Source organism: Brassica oleracea, chromosome C1, assembly GCF_000695525.1.
Source record: "Brassica oleracea var. oleracea cultivar TO1000 chromosome C1, BOL, whole genome shotgun sequence".
In the NCBI taxonomy this organism is placed as follows: domain Eukaryota; kingdom Viridiplantae; phylum Streptophyta; class Magnoliopsida; order Brassicales; family Brassicaceae; genus Brassica; species Brassica oleracea.
Genome location: NC_027748.1, coordinates 3,327,903 through 3,346,984, shown reverse-complemented (window position 1 = coordinate 3,346,984; position 19,082 = coordinate 3,327,903). Strand labels below are relative to the sequence as shown.

Sequence of the window (19,082 nt, the reverse complement as noted above, 5' to 3'; positions counted from 1 at the left end):
TTAGATAATTTTAAAAATATTTATAAATAACCAGAAACATAATTTCTATTCTTTTTTTAATAGCCATCGATTGATATCTCTGATCAAAGGCCCATAATCCACCATCCAACAGCTATCCTCGTTCTATCTTCCTATTGGTTGATTATTTTAAGGCAAGGATCATAATCTTGTCTGTTCGTAAATGTTAATCTAACGGTTCAGAATTGTTTTTTCTTTTATCTCATTCCTTCTCTCTCAGAACTTACGCCCACCGCAAATCTCTTTGTGACACCACGAGCCCACCTCGACCCAGCACGATTCCATCTCACTGTCTACCCATCACGATTCCATCTCAAACAACCATGATTCTCTCTTAAGCGACCTCGATTTCTCTCTCTGGGTTTCCATCGAACTCATCCATATCAAAAGGTCTGCGCCCTCCAAAGTCTAAACCCTAGATTTATTTCATCTGTATGATTATTATATATTTCTATAATTAAAAAAGGTAACAAATCTTACAGATCCTTATAGATTCGAACCCTCACAGATCTGGATTGGGAACTTCTTCAAAAGTCAGAGATACTCGATTTCCATTTATTCTTCTTCAAATATCATCTTCGATTTATTATTTCTTCTTCAAATAAGTTTTCATTTTCAGTTTAGATATTCATATTCAAATATCCATTAAAGTTCTAACTTGTGTTAACTTTACAGTCTAGAAACTCTAATGGAAGGAAGGAAGAGCATCGTATGTGCACTGCCGGCATCTGGAGTGAGACCACAACTACTCCAAAAACAAAAACCACAACAAGAAGCACTCAACAGAGAACAAGAACGAGGACAGTCCTCGGGAGGAAATGATGTGGAGGAGATAACCAGAACAGAGTTCAGAACCTCTCTTGGCTACTTGACACGCATTGAGGAACCTGAAGAAGACATCGACCCAATGTTCAGAAACTCATCTCTTTTCAGACGCCCACCACAAGCACAAGGACAGTCCTCGCGAACCAAGTCTGGCCGTCATTACTAATTGTTGTTTATGTATGTTGTTTATGTCTGTTGTTTATGTATGTGTTTTTTGCTATATGATGAATCAATTGTCAGCACATTATAGTGCTTTTGCATATTTCTAGTCTGGTTACAATTACTAAAAATTCTATTTTTAAATTTTCTTTTTTTTACAATATTTTTCAATTCTATATCCCATAAAAAACAAAATTAGTAAATCAAACCGAAAAATGTGTCAATATAGAAAATATTAGCTATTCAGTAATACCTAGAATATAAACGTCATAGCACAAGTAAAACGATGTATTATAATATTCAATGGCACAAAAAAATTGCTATTAAATGTTCAAAAATCCAAAAAAAACTGAGTTACAAAAAGGTATTCCATGACAAAAAACAAATGTCATAACAAAATATTTTATGGCACACGAAAAGTGCCACATAAAATATTTAAATAGCGAAAAGAAATCGCTATAAATAGGTATAATATAACACAGGACCAACGCTATAATATTTGTATATTGTTACAGCACGCGTAAAACGCTACGCTAGGGGAGGGGTCTATTATAGCTGCGGCTGTCACGGCGTTCTTCGAAACGCTATGAAAACTATATGATAGCGTTTTGCGGGTGCTATTAATACCGATATTTCTTGTAGTGTCAATCTATTTTCCAGATTTTGTAGAAATCCAGATTTTAAACTTTTTCACAAGATGTTAATTATACTGTTAATACTCCACAATTTAATAATTTTAAGAAGTATAATATTTAAAAAATTATAGAATTATTAATTTATGTTTATTTAAATAGCATCAAAAATTCAAAATTAGTTTGTTAGTATGAATACAAATTTTAAATAATAATAAAATATAATAAAAAATTTTAATTAATATTTATTGGAAATTTAAAATATAATAAATTGTAACAAGTTTTTTTAAAATAAAAAATCATCGAATAAGAATTAACATATACTAATTATTTTTTGACAACATAAATAAAATTTTATTACTTTATTAGATTATCTTATATTTTGAATCGGAATAATTAATTTATTGTTACTTTTTATTCATTTATAAAACGTAATGTATAATGATGAGTAAACATGGAAAAAGAATTGCATGCAGGTTAGGAATTTACTAAAAATAAACATTGATCCCAAGGGATTAGTTAATTCGACACGTTGAATTTTACAAAGTATATGTTTCTAAAGATAGAATTATCTATTTTTAAGGAGTGTTTAAGTATATTTATCACGAGAGATCAAAACACACAAGTTATAGTATTCTGCAAGTAAAAGATTTTTTTTTTTTTGTAAAAAAGTAAAAGATTGTTTATTAAAAAAGTAAAAGATTGTTTATTACCATTTCTATCTTTAACTATGAGATCTGCTACTTGGTGTATAGTTTTTGTGTTCTCATCTTTGTCGTAATGAGTGATGATAAATGACCTAAAGGTATACTCTATTCATTTCCTTTCGATACTTGCTTACTGTAAAACATTGATTGTCACAAGTCGCAATATTGCACTGCAACTGTATACATAATGAATGATCTTCAACCACCCGTTAACATTCTTTTGGTGGTTGATATAAAACAACAGAAAAAAAAGAACCAAATAATTTTTGTCCAAGAATTGAAGATCTCGAAGGAAACTGCAAAGTTGATGGACCGAAAGGGTTCATGAATTATATGAGGAAACATATAAAGCAAAATATGATAATTGCATATGTGACAACCTCTACATGCATGTAACATAAGACCAAACGTTTTTGGGAATGTACCATACGATGTAATGACCTTCCAACTTAAGCTCGTTAAATAACATCTCCTTATACTAATAACAAAAGAGAAGCTGTGACAGTTTGGGCAGTTCAAAAAAAAAGTTGTGAGAGTTTAGTGAAATCTATTCTATTAAAAGTTAAAACTGAAGTAACTTTTTATATATCCACTTTTTTTACTATAATATTACATCTTGTGCCACTGTTATATTTATGGTTCTTTTTAAAATATTTTGTTTTCTAAGTATTTGCATCATATCTTTCCAATAATAAAATCAAGAGCAATAAAATAATTCACATTTCCAAATTACATTTATAAGACTAATATGATCAAGACTTATTTATAGTTCTTAATTTCTCTATATTTATCATTTTTTCTATCAATTTTTTGAAAAAGTTATAATTTCACAAAATTGTAAAAAAACAAACGTTAGAATTTGGATTAAAAAGTGACAAATTATGAAACTATAACATTTTAAATCAAACTATATCAGTCATTCATCGGTTCAGATGGATAGTCTTGGGTTTTAGAGATTTTTACAGGTTTTATCGGGTTTTAAATATGGGTGTTTTTAAAACCCCAAACCGAATTATATATCGGATCACAGAATTAACCAGTTTGACTACAGGTCCGACTCGGATTTATAAGCGCTAATTTAATGCAAACATATTTTAAATTAACAAAATTCTTACAAATTAACAAAATATTTTTTAAGTTATTAGTGAAATTAATAAAATCTAGTACAAATTAAAAAAAAATATTTATTAGTAACCTAACATTTCTTTTGTAATAAAGTCATGAGTTGATATTTTATAACTAGTATGAGTTTCTCAATCAATATATCTATTTTCCAGATTTTGTAGAAATCCATATTTTATTTTATTTTCCACAAGATGTTTATACTGTTAATACTCTATAAATTAATAATATCGGCCGAGCAGTTAACAACATCATTTTACAGGTCCTGAAAGTGTAATAAGTTTCACCACCACAACTACTGGCCCTATTGGCATGATTAGTCTACTTCATTCATTTGTAGCTATTTGATTGACATCTGTACATGAAGGGGGTTCCAAAGAACACGGCTTGTTCTAGCTTTCACCGTGAACTATAAATATATGCGTAATCTTGATTATATATTTTCTTGAACATTTGTGTACGTCCCACTCTTTGCAACACCTCATCATTCTTTTTGATCATCTTTTATTGACAAAGGGTTATAAATGATGTTTCAATTATTATTTTAAACATCTGTACATGAAGGGGTTCCAAAGAACACTGCTTGTGTTCTAGCTTTCACCGTGAACTAAATATATGCGTAATCTTGATTATATATTTTCTTGAACATTTTTGTACGTCCCACTCTTTGCAACACCTCATCATTCTTTTTGATCATCTTTTATTGACAAATGGTTATAAATGCTGTTTCAATTCTTATTTTAAACGTATGTTCAAAAAAAAAAATCTTATTTTAAACGTATATACAATGGTACATATATACACGGAAAATTGTGAAAATAAACACTTGAATTTTCTAAGAAGAAATTAACTAAAAATAAAGATTGATCCCGCGGAATTAGTTATCCAACACGTTGAATTACACGAAGTATATGTTTCTAAACATAGTATTATCTATTTTAATGTGTGTTTTAAGTTTATTTGTTACGAGTGTGTTTACGTAGATTACAAATACTTTCACAAGAGAACACACAAGTTATAGTATCTCTATCTTTAACCATGAGATCTGCTACTTGGTGTATAGTTTCTTGTCTTCTCATCGTTCTCGTAATAACTGATGGTAAAGGACCTAAAGGTATAGCTCTATTCATTTCCTTTCGATAATGTTTTTGTCACAAGTCGCAAAATGTTGCACTCCAATTTTTTTCTTCTAAATATCTTTAACCACCAGCTAACATTTTTTTTTTGATGTGTGTGGTTCATATAAAATTAGTGAAGAGGTTGATCCAGATAAGTTTTTTTTTTTTGGTTGAAGTTGATCCAGATAATACATGTCAAAGAATAGAAGATATCGAAGGAAACTGCAAAGTTGATGGACCGAAAGCGTGTGAGAAGTATATGTCGACAACTTATAACGGTACCTATTTTAATTGCACATGTGACAACGTCTACATGTTACGTAAGATCAAGCGTTATTGCCGATGTGACGAAATATGTCCAGACGCTCCACCTCCATCGATCCACACTCGTTAAATAACATCTCATTAGTCCTTTACTAATAACAAAAGAGAAGTTGTGAAAGTTTGTAGTGTGGAGATCACACACGCATAGGTTTTGTTAGTCACCAAATCTTTCTTTTGTAATAAAGTCATGAGTTGATATTCTATAACTATTTCTAGATTTTGTAGAAATCCAGATTTTAAATTTTGTCACAAGATGTTTATACTGTTAATAGTTTATACTCTACAAATTAATAATTTTAAGAAGTATAAATATTAAAAAAATTATAGAACTATTAATTTATGTTTATTTAAATAGCATCAAATTAAAAATCAAAATTAGTTTGTTAGTATGAATTAAAATTTAAACTAATAATTAAAATATAATACAAAATTTTAATTAATCTTTATTGAAAATATAATAAATTGCAACAAGTTATTTTTTAAAAAATCACCAAATAAGAATTAACATATACCTATTATTTTTTACAACATAAATAAAATTTTATTACTTTATTAAATTATCTTATATTTTGAATGAGACTAATTTATTATTAATTTTATTCATTTATAAGAAAATAATGTGTAAGGATGATTAAACATGGAAAAAGGTTTTCATGCATGTTAGGAAGTTACTAAAAATAAAAATTGATCCCGTGTAATTAGTTAATTCACGACACGTTGAATTTACCAAGTATATGTTTCTAAAGATAGAATTGTCTATTTTTAATGTGTGTTTAAGAATATTTATCACAAGAGAAAACACACAAGTTATATAGTAGTCTGCAAGTAAAAGATTGTTTAACGCAATTTCTATCTTTAACATAAGATCTGCTACTTGGTGTATAGTTTTTTGTGTTCTCATCTTTCTCGTGATGAGTGACGGTAAAGGACCTAAAGGTATACTCTATTCATTTCATTTCGATATTTGCTTAGTACGAAACATTGATTGTTACAACTCGCAAATGCTGCACTGCAATTGTACACATAATGATCTTCAGCCGCCAGTTAACATTCTTTTTGCTCTGTGTGTGTGGTTGATATAAAAATAATAGAAAAGGAGGAACCAAATATTTTGTGTCCAAGAATCGAAGATCTCGAAGGAGACTGCAAAGTTGATGGACCAAAAGGGTGCATTAACTATATGAGGAAAACATATAAAGCAGATATGATAATTGCATATATGACAACCTCTACATGTTACATAAAATCAAACGTTTTTGCGAATGTACCATACGATGTAATGACGTCATTCCACCTTAAGCTTGTTAAATAACATCTCCTTTTATACTAATAACAAAAGAGAAGTTGTGAACTTGTGAGAGTTTGTTCAGTTCAAAAAAAAAGTTGTGAGAGTTTAGTGTAACACAAATATATAAGTTTTGTTAGTAACCCATATTTTGTTTTGTAATAAAGTCATGAGTTGATATTTTATAACTAGTATGAATTTCTCAATCAATCTATTTTCCAGATTTTAGAGAAATCATTTTTTACCACAAGATGTTTATACTGTTAATACTCTAAATTAATAATATTAGAACTATAATATTTTGATAAATTATACAATTTCCAGCAATATCATATGTACGTGGATGTGATTTGCTGAATGGTTTACTAAGATTGGAAAAATCGAGCTATGGGCCGTGGTCTTCCTTCGAAAGTTGGACTATGATGGACTGAAGAATTAAATGCAGGTTATGGTCGGGTGACGGGCCGGTATGGCAGTGTCAGTTACGGCTGCCTCCACTAGGGCTGGGTAAAAAACCCGGATCCGAAGAACCGAACCGAACCCGATCCGAAAAAGTAGTACCGAACCCGAACCGGAATTGATTAAATATCCAAATGGGTTCAAAATTTTGGTATCTAAAGAACCGAAACTGAACCCGATCCGAACCGAAGTATCTCGGGTACCCGAATGTAACCGAAATAGATCTATATACCTAAATATATTACTTATTTTTAGATTTAATATATATTAAAAACATTCAAAATATATAAGATACTTTTAAGTTGTCTAAAATACTTGAAAATATACATAAATAGTTAAAAATAAATGTCTAAAATAGCTAAAATATATTCAAAACACCAAAATACTTGAAATATCTATTGATTTTCTATCTAAATATTCAAATCAAACCAATTTATATGTTAATTTTAGGTATTTTGACATATATTATACAAATTTATATGTAATATATTATTTTGTTTTATACATTTTGGGAAATTTTATTCATATAATGAATATTAAAATTTAAAAATAATTTAAATGGGTTATCCGAATCCGAACCGAACCCGCAAAGATCCGAACCGAACCCGAACCGAAATTTAGAATTACCCGAATGGGGTGAAATCTTTAAACCCGAAAATCCGAAACCCGAATAGATACGAACCGAACCCGAATGGGTACCCGAACGCCCACCCCTAGCCTCCACTCATGAGGTTTTTAGCTATCACGAGGATAGCGTAATCACGAGGATCACTGAACCTAACGATGTAAGATAGTCATCCTTGGGATGACTATATGAATGTCTTGCTTATTGGACAAGAATATGTATGTTACAACTTGGGAACTAAACCAAGTTGTATGATTGTTAGTGTCTAAATTTATATGTTACGATGATTATTCACAAAGATAGATTTTCTATATTTTTAAGGTGTTTTTGAATGCTTTTGAGAAACATTAATTACGAATATTTGAATTGGTTAGATTTAATTGGTAGAGAGTAATTGAAAAGTGGGTAGAAAAATAATTAATAAATTAAACTGCAAATATTTATTATATTCTTAATAAACGTGAAATCACTAGAAAATCGTACTTTTGGGAACAGGTGGAGTATAAATTAGTATGTTAGTTTTGTTGCACCTATTATGTTACAGAATTGTATTATACAAAAAATAAAATTATTTTTATTTAGTTATTGATGTAATTATATTTGTAATTCTTTTATTAATTATCTTTTTTTTTAAAATTTCATATGGTGTGATCACACTTAGCACATCTATTGTTTTAAAATAAATTATTTTGAAATTAGATGAAAACAATATTTTTGTACCAAGTTTAGATTCATGGTGGAACCGGTAAACACGATGACTTCTACATAAAGCATGAAAACTTCGAAACCCCGCAATTAAGTGTGACCCGATATTGGTTGACATAGTAATAAAACAAAAAAAAACTTCAATAGTATTTTAAGAGATGTACACTAACATGTTGGAATTATGATATTTTAATAAAATAATAGAAATATTAATTTATGATCTCTTTTCTCAAAATAGCATTAAATGTTTAAACTAGATTATTGGTATAAAACATCATAAACAAACAGTTCAACTAATAATAAAATTATAAAATCACTAAAAATATAAATAAGAACTTTTTTTATTGAAAGTTAAAAATACAGTATAATTTGCAACTATTATAAAATATCACCAAATACAAAAAGAAATAGACACAAAACCAAATACAAAATTGATAAATATATACTAATAATATTTTGTGATATTAAGAGCAACATATAATAATATAGAATATTGTAAAAAAATTATCATCTTAAATTAGGGAAGAAAAAAAAAGAATTGCATGATATTTATACAACTATTTTAACAGATGGCATAGGGTTGTGAGATTATTCCAGGGTTAAATTTCCAGTTGTAAATCATATTGGGGGGTAAATCAATTATATAGTAAGAGTCTAGGTCATTCCGCAATATAAAGTTGATGAAATAGAGGGCTCAAAGGCAAAATAAAATAAAATATAGACACAAAAATTCGAACCGAAGCTGTCTCTCATTAAAACCCTAATACCCTGCTTGCTTCTCTGCCTCTCTCTCAAACACCATCAGCGAACCAAGAATGTCGATTCCTTGTCTAACCGAAGAGACGGCCAAATCAGTGCTACGCCAGGTTCTAAGATCTCTTCTTCTTCTTCTTCTTCTTCTTCTTCACGTTATTATTAATGGCTTTCCCTAGTTTTGATTTGATTATGTTTTGGTATCGATTTTGTATAGGTGGAGTTCTACTTCAGTGATAGTAATCTCCCCATCGATGATTTCCTCAAGAAGACCGTTAGAGAGAGTGATGATGGATGTAAGTTTCTTTACCTGTTGTGTTTTTGTTTTTTTGTTTGTTATTGGTTAAGTGTTGTTGATGTTTGGTTTTTGGTGAATAGTGGTTAGTTTGGGGTTGATATGCTCCTTCAGTAAGATGAGAGCTTATTTGAAGCTGGGTGATTCCAAAGGAGATGAGGTTCCTGAAGATACCATCAAAGCTGTTGCTGATACTCTTCGTACCTCTTCTGCTCTCAAGGTTTCTGAAGATGGTGAGTGTTTAAATTAAACATACAATCAAATTTCAAATTGAGTAAGCTTAGGACTGCTGATTCAAGTTTCAATAATATCTTATATATATTATATTGAATATTGATCACTTTTGGATTTGGATTGATTACTCAGGGAAAAAGGTTGGTAGGAGTACAGAGTTGCTGAAGCTTGAAGATTTGATTGAGCAGCTTAACGCTAGAACTGTAGCTGCTTCACCGTTCTCGTACGATGTTAAAAGGGAAGACGTGGAAGCCTTTTTCAGTCAGTACGGAAAGGTAAATGCACTACATCATTCGTCAATTTTTAATCTTTGGAGAATAGTTAAGAGTAATTGATTATACAAGTGTATGTGTTTTTTTTTTCTGCAGGTTAATAGTGTGAGGATGCCTCGTCATGTAGCAGAGACGAGAGTGTTTTGTGGCGTTGCCTTGGTTGAGTTCCCTACTGAAGAGGATGCGCAGAATGTTATGAAGCAAAGCTTGGTTTTTGCTGGTCTCGAGTTGGAGATGAAACCAAAGTAATCCTCTTTACTGACTCTTTCTCGCTTCATAAGGTTTTCTTTCAGGATGCGTTTACTTAAAAGATATTCATTTGTCTTTCAGGAAAGAGTTTGATGATGAAAGGGAGAAAGATGAAGAGAAGTTTGCTAACTACCGTCCTCAAAAGGCTTCTGCGAATCAGAAGAACGGTTCTGATCATAGGAACGGTTCTGAATCCGAGGCAAAGTAGGAGTTTCTGACTACTGCTATTAATTTTCTTTACCTTTTGATTAATGTTCTTGAGCTGACTTTGGTTGTTTTGCATTATTGTAGCTATCCCAAGGGTTTGATCATTTCATTCACTCTAAAGCGCTCAGCCGAAGAAGGTGCTACAGAGAAGAGTTCCGAGGAGCCAGCCGATAAGAAAATGGATGAGAGTGAATCAAAGACGGAAGATAATCCTGCTGAGGATAAAGAAAACACTGATCAGGCACAGGGGGAAGACGATGACGATGAATCTTCTGATTCTCCAGCTAAAAACGGAGAGAAAGAAGAAAAGGGTGGTGCTCTAGCTACTCATAAAGATAACAAAGATGTTGTCTTGCGTGAAGATCTCAAGGCCGTGTTTGGAAAATTCGGTGAAGTCAAGGTACATAACATCCTCTGCTGATACACCTTTTGTTCCATTTTATTTTGTAGTTTTACAACTCATCGTTTGTTACTTTTCACTGTGAAGTTTGTGGATTTCAAGATGGGATCTGAGACGGGTTACCTTAGGTTTGATGAACCAGAAGCATCCCAGAAAGCACGTGCTGCAGCAGTATTAGCCAAAGAAGGTGGACTAGCCGTGAAGAACTTTATCGCAGTCCTGGAACCTCTTACTGGTAAAAGCACTTTTTAACTTCCATCTTGATCTTTAACTTAATGTTGTTCTGCTTGAGGTAATTGGGTATATATATATTGTGGTGTCAGGTGAAGCTGAGAAGGAGTACTGGGGTCTTCTCCGCAGCAAAGATCGGTTTGACAAGGGTGGCCGTGGAGGAAGGTGAGTACATGCTTTAGTAATTTAAATATGTTAGGTTTGGTTTTCTGAAGACTAGGTCCAAACTACAACCTAACAACAATGAAACATAGTATGCTAAAGCATTCATTTTCAGCTTATGCAGTTAAGTTTGTTTTGTTAGAAACTTATCTGAGACGTTTCGGTTTGTGGTCTATGCAGGGGAGGAAAACGAGGAGGAGGGAGGTTCGGGAGAAAGAGGGGATCTGATTCCCCGGGTGGTCGCTGGAACAAATCTCAGAAGGTGGAAGCATGATGATGACCCACTTTCTTCTCTTCTCTCGTTTTCTCTTTTATAGCTCTTGACTTGTTGCTTCTGCTTTATTATCTATATGTAACTTCACAGTCGAAACCTTTTATCATCTACTGGTGACTTTGTTGTGATGCTATCTAAACTATAAATCAGCAATCAAGTTTTGTATTAATTGCTTCTTAACAAATTCTTGCTAAGATCATATTTGGTTTTCGTTTTTATATATTTGGAAAGTATTTAGCAGTATTTTCCCTTGCTATTGTCTTTCTCTTTCCTATTATAGATCTGTCTTAATTGGGGAAACTTTTATCTCAAAATATTAGTTAAGTGATAATCTGAAACTATTACAGTACTAACTACAGTAAGTATATTCCAGTATCTAAATACAAATTTTATTAGAAATTATTGTTAACTCACTGGTTACTTTGAGATGTTTTAGTTCATTTTGAAAAGTTAAAAAAGTCATTTTTAAATAGTTTGTTTGTTGTGGTCCTTTCGTTTGACTTTGTCCACATGGTTTTTAGGGGTTTAATGCAGATTTCTTTGCATTTTGAAATAAGAGGAGGAAGAAGAGTTATATAACCTGTTTGAACAAAAAAAAAGAAGAGTTATATCACCTAAATTGGAAAATAAATTGCGTTTCAGTTGTTAATGAATTGAAAATGCGTATATACGCTAATGAATGCATGATGCTATTTGAGTGAAGAAGAGGAGGGATGCAGCAGAATCTCCCAAAAGAGAAAGAAATTAAGAAAACGTTTTGTTAATATATATAAATAAATTAAATAATATAGGCGTTGAACTTTAATGGGAGACTTTAGATTCATCACAGCTTGAAAATGAACGGCTGAGATCATCTTTCCACTTTTGTGTGTTTGATCTCAAACTTTGAATTCCGCCTCTCCATGTTTTGAATACATCACATCTCTCTCTCCTCTTTATTTTCATCATCATCGTCACTTGGATCTGCTGAGCTGTTACTGTGAGTCTTTGTTGCCTCGTGCCTACGTTCCCTGTATTCTTGGATTTGATTCATCCCCTGCTTCTTAAGGTCACACTCAGTCTTCTTTCCTGAGTTTTTGAATCAAAGATTAAAATTTACTCTTTGAAGCTTTGAGCTTTGAATCAAAGAGATCAAATTTGAAGGTTTGAGCTTTAAATCAAAGATCAAGTTTCACACTTTGAAGCTTTGAGCTTTGAATCAAAGGTCAAAATCTACTCTTTGAAGCTTGTCTTTGTTTTCTCTTCACAGCACACTGCCATTTCGATTTTAGTCAGATTTTGTTTAGACAAAGTTCGAAGCTTTATTGTTTTGTTTTGTTTTGTTTTGGGTTCTTATTATCCTTAGTTTTGTAATTATCTCATCATATGAGTATTCTGTCTTTTAAGCACATTGATGATTTTTTTTTGTTCGACTGTGTTTAAGTTTATGGTTTATTTTTTTTTGTTGTATCAGGCTATGTGGGCATTGTGCGAAAAGCTTACTAGAGATATGTAAAAGACACAACAAAAGAAACTGGCTTTGGGGTATATTGTACTGTTGCTTCTCTTGCTAAGTATGAAGCCTGAGATGAAAGCCCCCAATGTTACAGAAGGAGTGAAACATGGGTATGCTTCACTTCTCACTTCCTTTTCTTCTGTCAGTTTTATTTTTTAAGCCTTGACGTTGAATTGCGTTTTATTAGCACCATCTATTGCATTCCAACAAGACATTCTCAGGTTAATGTTGCTAGCTCTTTTGTGATGTGTTGAACACTTTCATAGGAGGACGTGTGGCCCTACAAGACGATCCACCAAAGGACAATGGACGCCCGAAGAGGTGAGTTCCTGTGAATCTCTCTGATTCTTGCATTCTTCGTTTATTGTGAATCAGGCAAGTTCTTCAATCAGAGATGTATTCTGGCACACTAGCTTAGCCTAATCGAACTGTACAAAAGCTACATTTGCATGTACTGGGTATTTGTTTCTGTGAAATTGTCTTGTTAGATTAATTCTGTTTTTCTTGGACCAGGACGAAGTCTTGTGCAAAGCTGTCGAGCGTTTTCAAGGAAAGAACTGGAAGAAGATAGGTAAAACTCAAGTAGCAATTTTTGCTTCCTTCTTGTCCTACTTTAGCATTCCAAGGAGTTCAAAGATCATATCACCATTCCACTTTTGAGCTGTCATGTTTATTTGTAGTCTTTGATTCTGATGGTGGAAGCATTGTGTGATTTAATTTGTTTCACCTTTTCAGCTGAATGTGTTAAGGACCGGACTGATGTCCAGTGTCTTCACAGATGGCAAAAGGTATTGAACCCAGAGCTTGTGAAAGGGCCTTGGTCCAAAGAGGTAGGTGGTGAAATTGCGTTATATGCTTTACTCAACTTTGGTCTACCTGGTGGTCTCATAATTCTTTTTTTTTTTTCATACATTCAAAGGAGGATAACACAATAATTGCTCTGGTAGAAAAATATGGTCCAACGAAATGGTCTACTATTTCTCAGCATTTACCTGGACGCATAGGAAAGCAATGTAGGGAAAGGTATATGCTCATAATCTCTACTTCTTTTACCATTTACTACTACACTTTTCTCTTTAAGTTGTGCTTGGATACACATGAACAAGTATTGTGGCTGATGTAGGTGGCATAACCATCTTAACCCTGGCATTAATAAAAATGCATGGACCCAAGAAGAGGAACTTACTCTTATTCGTGCACATCAAATTTATGGGAATAAATGGGCAGAGCTAATGAAGTTTTTGCCAGGAAGGTATATATATATCTTTTCCATGCGTCCAAACTTCATTAAGCGTTTATGTACACATTGTAGTATCTCCGATTTGGTTTAAGTTGCTAGTGATTGGCTGTGCATGTTCTTGTTTGATTGTTGCACAACTTTTACTTAGACCAGATCTGAAAAGAAAGTTTCTCCTGCTGATGATTATGACATTTTCCTTCCTCATTCATAGGTCAGACAATGCAATAAAAAACCACTGGAACAGTGCAGTTAAGAAGAAGTTGGATTCCTACTACGCATCAGGTCTTTTAGATCAGTCTCAAAGCTCGCCACTCATTGCCCTTCAGAATAGATCCATCGCTTCATCTTCCTCGTTGATGCACAGCAGTGGAGATGAAAGTAATTTCAGGCAAGGGGCTGATGCTGAAGAATCAGAATGCAGCCAAGCTTCAACCGTTTTCAGCTGCTCACAGTCGAACAATGATTTGCTAGACGAGGTTAAACCTCCAAATGAAGAAGAGTTCTACATTCCTGAATTGCTTTCAGGATTGGAGCAGCAAGTCTCAAACTCTCCATCTCATGCAGAATCTTACTGCCCTTCATTTGAAGATGTTAAAATTGTTGTCCCAGAGGTTAGAACCACCACAGCTACAGAGAATCACTTGCAGGGCGTGTCTAATAACGTTAGACAGGATCTCGATCTAGACTGTCCTCAGTTATTGACCAATAACATGGACGGAGATGAAAATAATGAAGCATGCCAAGCTATTCAAGATTCTGTCAGATTAAGTTATCAACCTTCTTTGCCAAACTTGGACACAAGTCTTCATCCACAACCTCAAACTTTGACTACGGACGTGGAGTGCTGTAGGGTTCTTTTCCCATATGCCATGAAAGATAATGGTACATCTTCTGTTGAGCAAGGTCAGAACATGGTTGACCCTCCAAAGGGCAAAGGAGAAGAAACACATGCTCATGAAACTGGAAACATTCCAGCTTTATCTTGGCATCAATCAAATTCTGAGAGCCTGGAGGGTCATAATGGTGTTACTTTATTATATTCAGCTGTGGAGGACTCAGTTTTACTCCATAATGATTCTACTCAAGGTTGTCACCTCCTTGGAGCTACTGCACTAGAACGTGAAACTGATACAAATGATGGACATCTAGCTTCCCATGGCAATGATGATAATGATGGCATCCCAGAATCATATATTACCAATGATTCTTTGAAGCTAGTACCTCTGAATAACTTTGCTTCTCCTTCTAGAGTGAACAAGATTCATTTCCCTATTGACGAGAAGCAAGCTGAGAAGGACAAAGGATCTCTTTGTTATGAGCCTCCACGGTTTCCAAGTGCAGATATTCCTTTCTTCAGCTGTGATCTTGTACCATCAAATAGTGACTTAAGGCAAGAGTACAGTCCCTTTGGTATCCGCCAGTTGATGAATTGTACAACTCCGTTAAGGCTATGGGATTCACCGTGTCGTCATGATAAGAGCCCTGATGTCAAAAGTTTCAGTGGTGCACCATCCATCTTAAGGAAGCGGCGTGGGGACTTGCTGCTGTCACCTATGCTTGATAGGAGAAAAGAAAAAATGGTGAAAAGTGCTAAGGCTTCCTCCTTGGCTTTAGATTTTTCAAGATTAGATGATTGCAATAAAAATAAACGTGCCTCCTCTTCCGAAGCCAAAGAGGATCCAAAGGAAACCTTGGAGTCAGGAGGAGTGTCTTCAGCTAAAATTGTAAGTTCATTCAATGGGAACTTTCTGGTATACATATAATGAGTCTACTAGTTCACTTCTCGTTGCCTAACACATCATCTTGTTCATTGAAATGTCTTCTTGTTGGAACGTGACAGTCTAGTTTGTTCAAGCACATTGCATCTAGTGATCTAATCTGTCTTTCTCCAGTATTTTAACCTTAAAAGCTTTAATCTCTCTAAAGCTGTTGCTTTCATCTGCACCAGGACCAAGAAACTCGTAGGAGTTTGGTTTATTATAATGATGTTGGAATGCAAGTGAGCTCTCCTGATAAAGCTGGATCTAGACTGGATAACAAAGTGAATACAGTGGCGAAAGATCCATCGGACCAACACGAAAGGTCATTAGCTAATATTCCAACTGGAGAAATCTCGTCAGAACCTCCATTCACAGCAGACGAGATTCCTTTATCAGTAATCTCAGGAATTAAAACCAACACTGCAGAGAGTAGTGTTGATATTGAAAGCTTTAGCATGTAAGTTTCTCCTTTCCTCTGATTGCTGGAAAGTATTATTCTAAGCTGTCTTTGGTTCCATTCGTTTCTAGATTTGATGGAACTCCGTTCAAAAAACTCCTTGATACCCCATCACCATGGAAGTCAGCACCATGGAAATCACCTTTACTCTTTGGTTCTTTCTTGCAAAGCCAAAATTTGGATCCAGATATTACACTTGAGGTAATGTGAGGTGGATTAACTAAGAATGAAACTAGTTTCTGGATACTCTACTTGTTAGTTTTAGATTGGAGAGTGCTGCTGATGGACAAATATTCTTTCTTGCTATACTTTTATTCTCAGGATATTGGATGCTTTATGAGTCCTGGAGAGAGAAGTTATGATGCCATAGGACTGATGAAACACTTGAGTGAACACACAGCTACGGCATATGCAGATGCTTTGGAAGTCTTGGGTAATGACACACCTGAAACAATACTCAAGAAGAGACGGCTGAACAAATCTATTCAAGGGAAAGAAAATCAGCACTGGCCTCAGGATCAACTGGAAAACCGATCCCAGGTAGTCATAACATAACTCACTTCTTAACCAGTAGGCTAGCTACAAGAAAACTTTATCAAGTCTCTTCTCCTCTTCTTGGTCTAGCTTAATGTTGATAATTGAATCTTGAACTGGTAAGAGATAAGAGGAATATCAGTTTTTGAGTTTATAAGTTGACTTACTCTGAACTAATACTGTGTGGAAATGCAGGTGGAGGGTCGTGCCTTGGACTTCAGTAACTGTGGGACACCGGGGAAAGCAAAGGTATCATCTGCTTCTCCAGGCAGCTACTCGAGCCCATCATCTTACCTTTTGAAGAGTTGCAGGTAGAAAAAACAACATTTGTTGATAGACATTCATTCTCACCTTCAATTTTTTATTTATCATCCCATATATGTATGTCTAATGTCAGATTCACTCTCTCTGTCTAACTTTTTCCTTGTAATGTGTAGATCTTTCAACTCTGGACATAAAACAATTGATTAAATGGCGAAAAAAGTTACTTGTTATCTCAAGAAATCAACTTATAAATTTCCATGAATATGTTTTGAACACAAATAAAAAGTTTAATTCATATAACTTGATTAGAGAACGTCCAAGTGGCATTTTTATTGGGAGGGATCTACTCTTTTAATGAAAGTTAATTTAACATGGTCTTGACCTCACCATACCAGGTCCATTTTTTTTGTTATCTAAGCCCAATTACCTTAAACTTAAAAGCGTATTGAAGAAACAGAAACCTTGAAAGCCAAGTAAACCATAGCCGTTGTGAGCTCTCTAGAGCAACCCCATTGAAGAATCTTAGGGGGAGATTCACACGCAAATCGAGAAAAAAAAATTATTATAATAAACGAGTCGCCATAGCGAAGACATCGTCTCGCCACGCTCCTTCCGCATGAACTCAGGTCGTTACTGTTTAGCGGCCCTACGCCACGTGGCAGCCCGCTATTGGTCAGTTTATTTTTATTTTTATTTTTTTAAAAAAAAATCAAAAAAATAAAAAATAATAATAATAAAAAATTCAAATTATGCACCTCAACCGTGGTTCATTAATGCGCTTGCTCTAAAAGTTAAGAGATGCCACGATGATATTAAATATTTATAAGAAGTGTACGATCAAATTGCGTTATCTACGTGATTGACGCTCAAAAACACGAGCGTTTTCTGACCGACTACAGAGCAACGACCTAGTGATATACATTTGTCTGGTGAAATGTAACGATCCAAAAGAAACAAAGTGGATCATAGAGAAAAGTTCTTATATTCAATTAACACCATTTCAAAAGAAAGATAAACATACATGGTAGGTAGGATCATAGGAACCTATATAAGAATATAGAAAATACAGAAAGGAAATGAATAAATAATTTCATGTAAGTTGTTTTGAGAACTCGAACGTAATTTTTTTGTGTATTTAATTTTCATATTCTGCAATAAATTGAAAAAAAAAACTATTTTTATGTGGTTGTTTATTTATTTTAAAAATAGTTAGGCAATTTAGCCAAACAATAATAGTTATAAATATTTTTAGTCAGTGGTGCTAAATGTTAAAAACAAAAAAAAAATTAGTTAAATAATTTCAGTTAGTATATAGAAAATAAAAACCAACCAAACGGAATGGTGGGTAAGAAAAAAAAATCAAAGGGCCTAACAACGAGACACGTTGAGCTTCATCGACCCGTCCATCTAACCTACCACACTTACTTCTCCTTTGGAAATTGCTATATTTTTTTTTTGATAATCCAGTATCCGACCACTTTTGCGTGATCGACTAGCCCACCGGGCCTAAGTCCATGCCATTACAGAATTTTTAAGCGTCCACTTAAGGGCCCCTGGTTACGCGAAGTGGTCTGGAGGGCGAGAGGCAGCCCATGCATGTAAAACCCCTCGTGGTCGGGTGGTAAAGGAACCTCGGCTCGTGATGGAAATTGCTATATATTCTTGACATTCCCCGCCTGTGCAAAGAATAAACACAAAGCTCTATAAGAAACCCAATTGGTAGTGATCATGACGTTCAACTCCTACAGCCGTACCATCAACGGTGAACGCACGACCGACTACCGCCACTACAAGAAAACAACGGCATACTGAGGGAAAAAATCGTCGGTATGTCGTCGGAATAACGCTATTCCGACGACATAACGACGAAAAAAATCCTCGGAAATAACTCCTCGGAAATTCATATTTCCTCGGAAATCCCTCGGAAATTTCCGACGGAATTCCGAGGAAACCCTATTTCCTCGGAATTTCCGAGGACCACAAGTTCGTCGGAAATTCCTCGGAATATTCCGAGGAAGATGTCGTCGGAATATTCCGAGGGATAAACTTCCTCGGAATATTTCCAAAATTAAAAAAAAAAATTATAAATTTATTTTTTTAAATTGAAATTCGAAAATATAAAATTAAAATTGAAATAGAAAACATATTTAAAATACAAAAAATAATAAAATAGTTTTTATAAATAAAAAAAATGTTTTATAAATACAAAATTAGTTTTAATAAATATAAATATTTTTATAAATATGAAATCATCTTTTATAAATCCAAAAATCGAA

General features: G+C 33.7%; 2 protein-coding genes and 1 long non-coding RNA gene across 5 annotated transcripts; all 3 read left to right on the top strand.

Annotated features, from left to right (window-relative positions):
• Positions 1-4,442: 4,442 nt before the first annotated feature.
• On the top strand, positions 4,443-5,122 carry LOC106302415. The gene is made up of 2 exons (XR_001262445.1): positions 4,443-4,577; positions 4,758-5,122. It is a non-coding gene; the product is annotated as an uncharacterized LOC106302415 (long non-coding RNA).
• Positions 5,123-8,682: 3,560 nt separating this feature from the next.
• Positions 8,683-11,225, top strand: LOC106319377 (la protein 1). Its single transcript, XM_013757727.1, has 10 exons — positions 8,683-8,845; positions 8,950-9,028; positions 9,111-9,260; positions 9,394-9,536; positions 9,630-9,778; positions 9,864-9,986; positions 10,074-10,389; positions 10,477-10,624; positions 10,713-10,785; positions 10,963-11,225. Exons 1-10 carry the CDS (start codon positions 8,795-8,797, stop codon positions 11,054-11,056), a joined length of 1,326 nt encoding a protein of 441 aa, XP_013613181.1. The 5' UTR covers positions 8,683-8,794; the 3' UTR covers positions 11,057-11,225.
• A 694-nt stretch (positions 11,226-11,919) lies between these two features.
• On the top strand, positions 11,920-17,078 carry LOC106313970 (myb-related protein 3R-1-like). 3 transcript variants are annotated; one of them, XM_013752006.1, is made up of 13 exons: positions 11,920-12,104; positions 12,510-12,661; positions 12,818-12,872; positions 13,065-13,122; positions 13,287-13,381; positions 13,471-13,574; positions 13,675-13,803; positions 14,003-15,515; positions 15,740-16,008; positions 16,080-16,209; positions 16,330-16,548; positions 16,738-16,853; positions 16,980-17,078. In XM_013752006.1, exons 2-13 carry the CDS (start codon positions 12,612-12,614, stop codon positions 17,011-17,013), a joined length of 2,772 nt encoding a protein of 923 aa, XP_013607460.1. In that variant the 5' UTR covers positions 11,920-12,104; positions 12,510-12,611; the 3' UTR covers positions 17,014-17,078. The 3 variants fall into 3 exon arrangements, with proteins under 3 accessions (XP_013607460.1, XP_013607402.1, XP_013607508.1); XM_013751948.1 differs by lacking the exon at positions 11,920-12,104 and adding an exon at positions 12,113-12,260; XM_013752054.1 differs by lacking the exon at positions 11,920-12,104 and having other exon boundaries at positions 12,612-12,661; positions 16,738-17,046.
• The last annotated feature ends 2,004 nt before the right edge of the window (positions 17,079-19,082 follow it).